We start from the raw sequence: 12,319 nt of genomic DNA, 5'->3' as shown, positions 1-12,319 counted from the left end.
AATTTTCATTTTTAAATATTTATTTAAAAATTAAAATTTCAATATTGAATGAAAATAAATATGAGTCATTTTTTAAATAGTTAAATATTCAAAATAAATTTAATACTATACAATATTTAATAATCATTTTTTTAATATTTAATAATTAAATAATCAAAATAAGCATTAAACAAGCCCTACTTTGACCTCTTCAACTCATGGATGGGCTCCAACTGCTGTCTCAACTGGTACGGCATCAGTTGCGACGCCACCACCGGCCGCGTCAGCGACATCAACCTCCACGGGGAGTCCGAAGACCCAATCTTTGAGAAAGTTGGTCGCTCCGGCTACATGAATGGAAAATTCTCACCAGCGATCTGCGGCGTCGACACCCTCACCACCCTTGTCGTCGCTGATTAGAAAGACATTGTCGAGGAGATCCTCGCCTGAGTCACAGTGCTTCCCTCCCTCCGCATCCTGAACCTCATTGGCAACAAGCTCTCTGGCGAGATTCCCGCTGATGTCGACAAACTCTCATGTCTGACAGTCTTGAACCTCGCCGACAACGCCCTCAGCGGCAAAATTCCAGCGTCCATCACCCGACTGGGCTCACTGAAACACCTCGACCTCATCAATAATCAGTTCTACGGTGAGATTCCGGAAGACTTCGGGAATCTGGCCATGCTGAGCCGCATGTTGCTGAGTCGGAACCAGCTAATTTGTACGTCGTTGAGAGAGAGTTACGGAGAGTACGTATGGCTGAGAGAGGGAGAGAGAGCTGGTGTGCGTTGAGGAATTTTAATTCCTTTGTTTTTAGTGAGAATTTGAAATGTTGTTAAGTTAGTATATTAAAATGCTTTTAAAAAATGATAGTATTTTAATTACTTTTAAAATATCTCATCCAAACAGATTACATTATAGGAAGGCATTTTAATATCTCTGTTGAAACACTTTACCTGCTTTAATTTCTCCATCCAAACACATTGTAACAGAATTTGGCAAATAACAGAAAAAACATAGATGACAGACAGCATATGCTTATGAAGCCAATGAATTCCTGCCAACTCAGCACTGTTGTTGGAGTTGGTTACGTAGAATCATTTAGAGATATTGTGGCTTGGTTATCTTCCTCTTGGGCCTTTGGTTTGGGCCTGCTTGTTGTGTATCTGGTTGCTGCTACTTTATTCCATTCATAACATTCCTTGGCCCATCAACAACACCTTTGTCCTCAAGGTGTTGGGGCTTCAAACCATGGCTTCCAAAAGTAATACCAAGATCCCAAGGTCTGTCCCGACAAAATTCACTTAGTTTAGCAGCCGTCCATAGTGCAAAAGCAACTGGTTGGCGCTTGCGTGCGACCATGGCAGACCCATAGGACTCAACTACCATCTCAAACAGTGCAATGTCTCTATGTTCCAAAAGCTTGTCATGTGGAACCGCTGCATGACCATAATGAACAACAACACTTAAGAGGTTGTCGAGGGAAACAACAACACGAACGTGGTCGAGCTGGTTGAAGACGGAGGATAGCCCGTGGGGCACTTGGTGCTTGCTGTTGGCGGCAAGGTGAGGAGCAGGCATGGGTGCTTGGCTTTGTTGCATCGGCACAAGGCATAGAGGCGCAATCGGCATGGAAAGCGAAGCCGATAATGATGCGGGACTTGGTTGCATGGGTGCGAGGCATGGAAGCGGAATCGCCATGGGCGACAGAGTCGGCATGGACAACAAAGTCAGCATGGGTACTTGTGCAGGGGGTGCCTTCGCAGAGGAAGAAGATGAAGGGTATTGGCTGATTAATAGGTTATCCATTTTTAGGAGAAGGAGATCTAGTTTGGTAGTCATGGAGGCTTGGGTGACAGCGAGATTAGCAATGGCGGCCTTAAGGCGATCCAAGCACTTTGAGAAAAGTTTGTCGTCTGCCATTGAAGCTCTCAATGAAAACACCAAGTTGTTATGAACTGAAAAACAACTCAATGATTCCTAACATTCAAGGTCTAGGACCCTCCTAAGAAGAAATGAAGAAGAGAAAGGAATTCTATTACTCTGCTTTTTTCAGTTACATGATTCATTCATATATAAGTACCAAATGCTAAAAGCTGTTATCCGATTCTAGCACATTCTAACAAGCAACACTAACAGAATTTGGCAAATAACAGAAAAAGCATAAATGGCATACAGCATATGCTTATGGAGCCAATGAATTCCTCTCAACTCAACACTGTTGTCGGAATTGGTTATGCAGAATCATTTAGAGATATTGTGGCTTGATTATCTTCTTCTTGGGGCTTTGGGTTATGGCTCCTTACTGTGTATCTGGTTGCTGCTACTTTATTCCATTCATAACCGTCACGTTCATCTTTCTTATTTCAAATAAACTAAATTTTAAGATTATTATAATTGTATTCAATTTTAATTTGAAATTGGTTTGTATATTTTGACATACAATACGGATAGAGATGTTATATCTTAATTCCAATAATTTGTTTTCGTATTTTTCATTTTAAATTTTTTATCTTTCATTTTATTTTTAAAATTTATATAATAAAATAAAATATTTGCTATTAATATTTTTTTTTGGAAATACATTATTAATAATAAAAATGACATACACCATTTTCTTTAGTTTTTATTTATAAATTTTACTTAAATTTAAAAATACTCGTATAATTTAAAAAAAAAAAAGCTTGTTAGCCCGTAGTTTTTTTTTTAAAGTTCGTAGTTAAATATGTATTAGAAAAAGTTCTAATTAAATCCAAGAAAACACAATGTCCTTACTTTTTTCAGATGAGAATGACATGTCATCGTTATCATAAACTTTACCTACATTTTGCCAGTAGTACTTTTTGGATCTCAATCATTAACAATCTGTATTTAAGGAAAGATCATGCAATAGCTTACCAAATATGTATGGTAATTTTAATGAAAAATATTTAAATAAGTTAATATTAATTTAATATTTTAAATTTAAATTTTATTTTAGGGATATTTATAGAATTAAATGTTTTTTAAGGTATAGAACTAAATTATTGACACTAACTTAATCGCTTCTAATTTTAAGCCACCATTTTTTGGTGATTTCAACAAAAAAAAGACCACCAATTTTTTTTCCACTAGTGATTGTATCATGAAAAAAAAAAAAGAAAAAAAAAACCTATAGCAAGTCATTTAAGGCTTGATACAGGTAAATGAGTTATGTCATGGTTGGTTGAGAGAAGAAAAATAGGATGAATAAAAATAAAATAGGTGAATAAAAATATGTGAAAATTAAAGATGTTTGATTCAAGAGAAATAGAGAAAAAAAAATAAGGATAAAAATAGAGAGATAAATGAAAATAAGTTAGAAATAAGTGTATTTTTATTCTTTTTAAATAAAGCTAAATTAAATTTAAATATTAGAAAACCACTTTTTAGTTTTACCCGCATGAATTTTATTTTTTTAAATGGTTTCTACTTTCTATAATTATTTACCAATGATGTAACATACACTTCACAACATTATTATTATTATTATTATTATTATTATTATTATTATTATTATTATTATTATTTTGCTAATTAAAGTGATAGGAGGGAGAGGCATTCTCAATATTACTTGATAGGACACTAATGACATGTTGCAGATGTAAACAAAGCCAAAAGATCGCCTAAAGGATTATTACATAGCTACTCATTTAGTCCCTTGGCATTAGAAGATTTTCCTCAAGAGAGTTGCCCATCAAGCGAGAAAAGCAACGTGAGAGGCACATATATTTGATTACGCTAAAATAACATGTGATGTGATACTACTTTCTCATGTAATAATCGTTGTGGAAAAAGAAAAATAATATATTTCAAAATAGTGTTATTTAAATTTTTCAATATAATATTAATTATTTTTTTTATTTATATCCCTTATAATGTTAATGATGAACAACAAAAATTAAAAATGAATTAATGATAATAAATTTAATTTTATAAAATAATTATTTTTCTTTCATCTACTACCGGTAAAATTAACTTATAAATTAGCCGAAAGTTTATAAATTATAAGTTTGGAGTTAAAAAGCTTGAAGCTAACCGAAAGTTTATAAGCTAGTTGAATTAATTAAAAAAATTTGATAAAACTAGTTGACGAAGGTCAAATGATATAAAATGACATATTTAATATTTCTAACATGTAAATTTAATTTTAATAACTTATCATCTAGTAGGGTAATAAAATGATAAAAATTTGGTGATTTTACTCATATTATTTAAAACTAAATTTTTCATTTTTTAAAAAAGTAGTATTAAATTAAATAAATTTTATTAGAATTATATTTTTTGAAATATTTTTTGAAATATTTAAATACTTCATTAATATTATTATTTTAAAAAATAATAATAAAATGTAAAGTTGATATTGTAATGCCCCAAAAAATAAGTAGAGATATTTATTTTAAAAAAATATATTTGATTTTCGTTATTCGTTAAATTGAGATTCTTTAATGTTGCGAATTTTATGCAATCATCACGTGAAATACAGTTTCCACCCCAAATCCTAATCCAATACCTTATCAACCACAATATTATCCTTAGTTCCATTATTCGCACTTATCAGATGTAACCTAAGACACTTTAGCTTTATCCCAATAAGAACAAAATATATTTGAACCAAACACATCTTCTTTTACCCAACTTCTTTTTGTACCATTTTCACCAATTTTTTTGACTCAAAAATATTTAATGCTTGTGAGGATCATCCTCACACATGCTTTAGTACCCTTGCAATAGAGCCTTTCTCATCAATTCGACCAAACGCGTCTGAGTTCACAACATAGTCAGACTTACCTAATGAAGAACTTGGCCCCTTTAGTGAGGACAAAGATGAAGTTCTTCATAATCAATCCCAGGAGGAAGATGATGAGGAAGAAGCCTGGCTTGTGTCACCAATCACAACCATACCACCATGCTTCATACCACCCCACATTAAATTTTTTGAAGAATTCTATTTTCAAGATTTTGAATACGGGCATAGCTTGGATTGCGAAGAAGTCCAACATCTGATGGGGACTCTCTTCAAAGGGATGTGTTTCCTGACAAAATAAGACGTACAAAATGTTTTGCAGCAGTATCATGTGAGCAGAGGAGCTAACTATTAAACCCAACAAAGCTAATTGTAATTTGTAATGACGATAGTTGTGCTTGGAGGTGTAGGGCATCATACATCCTTGCCTCCAAACAGTGGGAAATAAGAAAGCTCTATGAACCCCATCGAGAAAAGAAAAGAAGTACTAAGGGTTGTTCTATCTCCACTCGTATCCACACCGAAATGAATATCTGAGAACTGGATCAACCAAAGCAATGTTTTATGTGTCGGATTATAGGTCATTCAAAGAAAAATTGTCCTCACCATGTAGGCTTAAGCCACCAACATTAAATGTATGTCATATTGTTTGTATTTATAAAATTTTATTGTATAAATTCAAATTTAAATATTTTGTTTTGTTGTTGGTAATTTTAAAAATTTTTGTTTGTCATTGGTTACATATTTTTTTTCTAATTTCAAATATGTTTTTTAATAATAAAATAAAATGAAAATATAAAGGAATAAAAACACTCCTGTGGTTAGTGTGTTGTGTTGAGGGACATATCCGCCCATGATCCTTATTTGACTTTTAGTTGTAGTTGTAAGAGCTATTGCTACGTGCTTTATCGGAGAAAAAGGCCAACCTTCAATTCCAATGAAACTAGCTAATGCTTATGGACTTATGAGAATAACAAAATCTAGAAATGTTTCACCTGTCTAGTCCCATCACACATGCTAGCATGTGCATGTAAACTTGTATCAATGAACTTGTTAGTCTCCCCTATATTGATTGAACACACCTCCCCGCCTTTGCAAACCGAGGGATTCTCAAGCAAATGACCCAAAAAACTTTTGGAAAAATTCACTTCAACTTATATTTAAATAAATAAATTATATTTTCATTTTATAATCAATAATTAAAATTATTATATAAGTTTAAAGATGGAAATAAAAATAAACAACTGATTTAAAAGAGATAGACATACATTAAAATTATGAATATGAAGAAAATTACTTTAAAAAATTCTATTAACTGTTATATATATATATATATATATATATATATATATATATATATATATATTAATTTTCATTTAATCTATTTAAAAGTTTTATTTGGTCTTTTAATATATTTACAAATGTATTTTATATTAAATTTTTTATATAAGTCTAATTTTTCTTTATATTGGACAATAGACTCATAAGTAATTGAGAAAAAATCTATGTTAAACAAACTATAATATATAAAAATCAAAGTTATCATTACTCAAAACATGATAAAGATGAAAATAATAGGAATAACCAATAAAATAATATAGTAGAAGTATCATCTTAAAATTATTTTTTTAACAACACTTTCTCTTAAGTCAACTTTATTTCATTTTAAACAAAAAATAAAATTTAAAAATAAAAAAATAATACAAAGTATTCTCAAACTAAAAATTATTTCCAATTTAAAATTTTTAAATATAAACATAATTAATTAGAAAGGAAAAAAATAACAAAAGAAAATCAGGAACTGATTTCATACGTGGTGTTATAAAAAAAAATAAAACCTTAGTTTAGAAATTAGTTCCCCAAGAACTGATTTCTTAACTAAGGAAAAAAAACTATTCACAAGGAACCGATTTCTTAACCTGAGCAGTAATTTGTATCATTCACATAAATATTTTTCTACTTGTATTATTTGCGTTAATAATTTATTTTTTTGTATTATTTACGTCAAAAGTTCAATGCTTCACATTACAAGAGATTGAAGTAACTTCTTTTAGGAAGTAGTATATTTGCATATGAGATCAAGCTTATGTTCCACATTATTGAAATTGAGCTAACTTCTTCAAGGAAGAAGTATATCTCTACATGAGATCCATATGTTTGGTTTTATACCCACAAGAGATTGAGGTAACTTCTTCGAGGAAGAAATATATCTCCACATAACATTTAATGCCTTGAAATTGGTTGATTTAACATTTATTGATTGTGATATAATTAATGATTAATTATTGTTATGTGAAAGGATTGTGTGATGACGCTATAATATCTAATTATGAGAAAATTATTATTTTATGATATTTACATTCTTAGTATGTTACTTTTGAAGAATACATGTACTATGGTTGATTTTCTCGATTGTCGCACTAGTCGAGAACAACATTATTTGTGAACTATTTTATAAATTAAGTGTTTTATTCATTGAGATTATATATCTCATTAGTTAGTGTTGTTTTCAGAGCATGGAGACAAAATCATTAGGACTAAGAAGGCTTGAATGATTACTATCTCATTTATTTAGTTTGATTTTAGATTGGTTAAGATTTATTAGAATAAAGGGTCTACGTGACTTAATAAATTTTATTGTTTCTTATTTAGGATTGCTAGTAGTCATTCGTGTTTTGAATTTCATGATTAAGTTTATATACAAATGCATTATATTGGATATTGTAATATGTCTTGATTGTTGTTTCGAATCTTTTTGACTTTTAAAATTTAGTCTTTAGTGAATTTTATATATAATTTATTATTGTAATGAAAGGATGTTATAGATAATATTTAGCAAAATTGTAAGGTTCATATGATTCAAATAATTTCTAATAGTAAGGAATGATGTAGTAATGACAATTGACAAGTTAGCCATCGGGAGCGTAAGAATGTTAAATTAGATAAAAGGGCTTTTCTAGACAAAAAAAAAAGATAACCACATTTTTAAATTAAATAAAAGAGTAAAATGAAATTTCAAATAAAATAATAAGGGTAAAATTGAGAACAAAAGAAAACTAGTAGCTTATAGGTAGCTTATTTTTCATAAGTTACTTCAAGTAGCTTATGAAAATAAATTACTTGAAGTAGCTTATGGAAAATAAGCCACTAAAATAAGGTCATTTAGCAAACAAACTTATTTTGGTTAAAGTAGCTTATAAGTTAGTCCAAGAAGCTTATAAGTTCCTCAAAAGCCTTATCATACATATACTCCTCTATCCCAAAATATTAGTAGTCCTAAGTTGTTTTACACATACCAAGAAAAAATAATAACTAGATGAAAGAGAATAGTAGTTTTATAAAATTAACCTTATGTCATCATTAATTCATTTGTAAATTTTGTTTTTTTACCATTAATATTATAAGGGATATAAGTGAAAAAAACATAATTAGTGATACACTAAAAAGCTAAAATAACAATTATTATGGGACAATTTTTTTCTCTTATATGACAATTATAATGGGACAAAGGGAGTATTAATTTTCTTGGTTTATGTAAAAAAACCTAGGATGACAATCATGGCTATGTTTGGCAAAACTAGCTCAAAGGTGAAAAATTTAGTGGGAGTTGAAAGTTGAAAAGATAACTTATTTAATTATAAGTGTTCAGGAAAACTAATTGTTGTTAAAGTAGCTCAAAAGTGTAAAATGATAGAAAAATAATAAAATTATGATTTATTTAAAGAGGATAATCAAGAATTTTGATAAATATATTAAAGATAAAAAAAGAAATTATAAAAAGCTAAAAGCTAGTGTTTTAGAAAATGCTACTTCAAGTAACATTTCAAAAAATGTTAAAAGCTACTAAGGCTATGCTGAAAAGTTAGCTGGGAGCTGAAAAATAAGTTGGTAGCGAAAAAGCTAGCTTACTAAATTATAAGGCTATGTTTAACAAAATTGACCGAATGCTAGAAAGTTAGCTTTAAAAAATTACTTTATTAAATTATAAGTGTCTAATAAAACTAGTTATTGAAGTAGTTGACAAATGAAGAATGAAAAAAAATAACAAAACCATGATTTACTAAAAAAGGTAATCAGTAAAATGAATAAATATATTGAGGATAAAAATAAAATAAAATATAAAAAGTTAGAAGCTAAAATAAGCTAGCATTTTAAAAAATGTTACTTCAAGTATCATTTCAAAAAACTGTTATAAACTACTAAGAAGCTACTAAAAAAAGCTTGTTTACTTAACAATGAAACAAGGTATTCAGCTCATACAAAAACAAACTAGAAGCTAACTGAAAATCCTTGCCGAACGTTACCTTAAAAATTACTAAAAAAGTTTATTTTCTGAATAGTCAAACAAACTTTTTAACTGATAAAAAAAGTTAAAAACTAACTAAAATATCTTACCAAACATAACCTATAATGAGATGAAGCTGGGGAGCATATTTAAATGCATGTCAAATTATCAATAAAAAAAGAAATTAAATATGATGACCATAATCAATAGTTTTTTTTAATGACTAAAATTAAATTTAACTATACTTATACAAACTAAAATCATATCTACTTTAATTGAAAAATCTTATGACTGAGGAATATTAAGTACAAGAAACTCAATCTAACTAGTAAAAAGCTGGTTAATTTTCTTAACAAAAATTTAATGTTTAAATTCTGTAAATAAAGAAAAAAACAAGGGTAAAGCCTTTTCCTCTAAATAAATTAATCCAAGTTGATTCAAACTAATCAGATAAAAAAACACTTAAAATACCTGAAATAGACAAAAATAAAATACTAGATACACTGATACAGGGAGTAGAGAACAAATTTTTCAGTATTTTACAACCAGCCAATCTAAATGATACTGAGAGGGCAGAAAAAATAGTTACATAATAATCTGTCCAATATATTATTTTTAATGGTTGTACGAATCTAAATGTAGCCGTTGAGAGGTTTGATTGAACATTATGACAACCCTGCACGGATCAGCAACAAGATACTTTGTAAGATACAAGAGAAATGTCCATAACACATTTTCTTAAAATAAAGTTTTTATTATTAATTAAATTTAAGATAAAATATATTTTCAATCCTTTTATTCTCATGAAACTTGGTTCTGCACTTTAATTTTAATCAATTTAATCTTAAACTAATAGTTTTTGTCTCTTCTTACTATAAAAACTGTCTATAATAAAGGACAAATCATTGTTGTTCTAAAATTTAAAGATTAAATTAATCAAAATTATAGTTCAAGGATTAATATTAATTTTTATTAAAATAGAGAACTAAAAACATATTTTATGCTCATAAAATTACGCAGATTCTATTTTTTATTTGATGAATTTCAGTGTTTTTTTAATTTTTTTAATCAAATGTGTGTACCAGTGCCACAGACCCGTTTCTAAGGTAAACTATGTAGCAAGAAAATCTATCAAAACTGATGGCCTAATTTTGTCCTTCCACTTTTCCCATAAAGTAATGGCATTATGGCAATAGCTGTGGGATACCAATTCCTCCTTTCTGGCTTTGACAAAAAACAAACACATTCTGCTATCCAAATCGATCCACCTTTCCACTCATCATTACCATGATATTAAAGAACAAGTCCATGGCATAAGAAGCAAAGGGTAATGTATTCATGTTCATAGTTTGTGAACTTTTGGTACATGACCAAAACACAATGGCTGGAATGCTTCCTGGAGTTGAATGTGCTAGAAGGAGAAGGTTACATCGATGTTTGGATTCAAATTCAACTTCTTTAACTTCACATGCATCCACAAGGCGTTCTTCTTTCTGTTTGTATGCTAGTAACCACGAATGTCGCCTTTCCTTATCCTCTTCACTGGTTTGTACTAATTTCCCATAAATTAAATACCCTTTTGATTTCTATACATATTTTTCATCATCACTGTTGATGGGGGTGTGTTAATTTTTCTTCCTGGATTTGAATTGAAACAGCAAAGAAGCATGTTATACCAGCCACACCCTGATGAGAATATGGGAGGAGTGGTCAGAGAAGCCAAACAGAGATTGGATGACAAGTTCAGAGCTCATAGGAATTCAGAAAACAAAAGGTATAACAAAATTAAGACCGAGGAAGTTTTTACTTTTACACAGATCTGATTGTTTGAGTGAAGCATCGGTGAAAAATAATAGATATACAAAATTAGTGTGAGATTTTTTCCTTTGTCAATCAATTAAAAATTATCATTAGTAAGACTTTTAAGATGATCATTAAACTTATCATATATAACATTCTGTGATTAGATTACACCATACAAATTCTTATTTGTATGTCTTTGTCTAATTGTTTGTTTTTTTTTTAAATTGTTGATTTATGTCATAGTATGACTAAAAAGTTCAATTTCAGCATAAGATACATGATCCTATGCATTATATTAAGTTCAATTTCAGACTCAAATAAAATCTTGTATGAAGTTTTTGGAATTGTTGGTTCATGACTAAATTCTTGAATCAGCATACAAGATAATATGATCCTATTCATTATCCTCACTTCAGGCTCAAATAGCTCTTGTATTAAGTTTTTGGTATTATTGGTTCATGACACCTCTTAGAAGAATCCCTCATAAGCAAGCGATATTTTATCTATTTGTTTTTGAAATTTATGATCAAATTAATTACCAGGCAAAACAGCACAAAATGTGTGGAGGGCAGAAGAACACGCATAGCAGAGTTTCACACAGAGGTATATGGGTCGAAGAAAAGTGGTTCAAGGAGGTTCAGTTGGACCAAATGGAGCTGGAAGGCCTCAGAACAAGAGGATTGTGCTGTGTGCTTGGAATCATTCAGAGTTGGAGAGACACTGATCCATCTTCCTTGTGCCCATAGGTTCCATGACAGATGCTTAAAACCATGGTTGGAAAATAATTCTCATTGTCCATGCTGTAGAACCACCATTTTTTCCCTCTAGATTTTACTTTTCCTTGTCCGCAATTGAAGACTTGGTTGGATGAATGATGAAATCAAGAATTTTGACCATGACTTGCAGTTTCTTAAAAGGTTGGTTGGATGGTGAAGGTTAAAGGAAAGGAGGAGAAGGTTCTGCATTCGATTCCTCCTATTAACAAAAACAAATATTTTAACAATTAATATTTATTGAAAAAAAAAATTGTTTGTTAAGAGGTCCGTGTCAGTAGTTTGAACATTTAAATTTTGAAATCATCCTTATTTTCTTAGAATTATAGATTATTGATATGATTCAATCCTTAAAAATTAACTTATAAGATAAAAATTATCCTCTACTTATATATATATAGTTTATAAGATAAGACTTATCTTCTATTTTATATATATATATATATATATATATATATATATATATATATATATTTTATTTTAATTATATCACTTTTGATTTGGGATCTCCAACAACATGAAGGTCATTCACTAGTTATTTGGGCAAGCAATAATTTATAAGATAAGAATTATCTTCTATTTTATATATATATATATATATATATATATATATATATATATATATATATTATTTTAATTATATCACTTTTGATTTGGGATCTCCAACAACATGAAGGTCATTCACTAGTTATTTGGGCAAGCACAGATCAAATT

The 12,319-nt window shown here is 29.5% G+C and overlaps 2 protein-coding genes across 2 annotated transcripts; one reads left to right on the top strand and one right to left on the bottom strand.

Annotated features, from left to right (window-relative positions):
- Positions 1–1,155: 1,155 nt before the first annotated feature.
- Positions 1,156–1,689, bottom strand: LOC106796271 (uncharacterized). Its single transcript, XM_014767873.2, has one exon. It carries the CDS (start codon positions 1,678–1,680, stop codon positions 1,156–1,158), a length of 525 nt encoding a protein of 174 aa, XP_014623359.2. The 5' UTR covers positions 1,681–1,689.
- Positions 1,690–10,351: 8,662 nt separating this feature from the next.
- LOC100527583 (uncharacterized) lies at positions 10,352–11,727 on the top strand. The gene is given in 3 exon segments (NM_001251321.2): positions 10,352–10,574; positions 10,688–10,803; positions 11,375–11,727. Coding segments are annotated over 3 exon segments (609 nt in total). The 5' UTR covers positions 10,352–10,367; the 3' UTR covers positions 11,661–11,727.
- The last annotated feature ends 592 nt before the right edge of the window (positions 11,728–12,319 follow it).

The sequence above is a fragment of the Glycine max genome, chromosome 15 (assembly GCF_000004515.6).
Source record: "Glycine max cultivar Williams 82 chromosome 15, Glycine_max_v4.0, whole genome shotgun sequence".
In the NCBI taxonomy this organism is placed as follows: domain Eukaryota; kingdom Viridiplantae; phylum Streptophyta; class Magnoliopsida; order Fabales; family Fabaceae; genus Glycine; species Glycine max.
The sequence above is the reverse complement of the archived record's forward strand: the minus strand, read 5'-3'. Positions and strand labels throughout refer to the sequence as shown.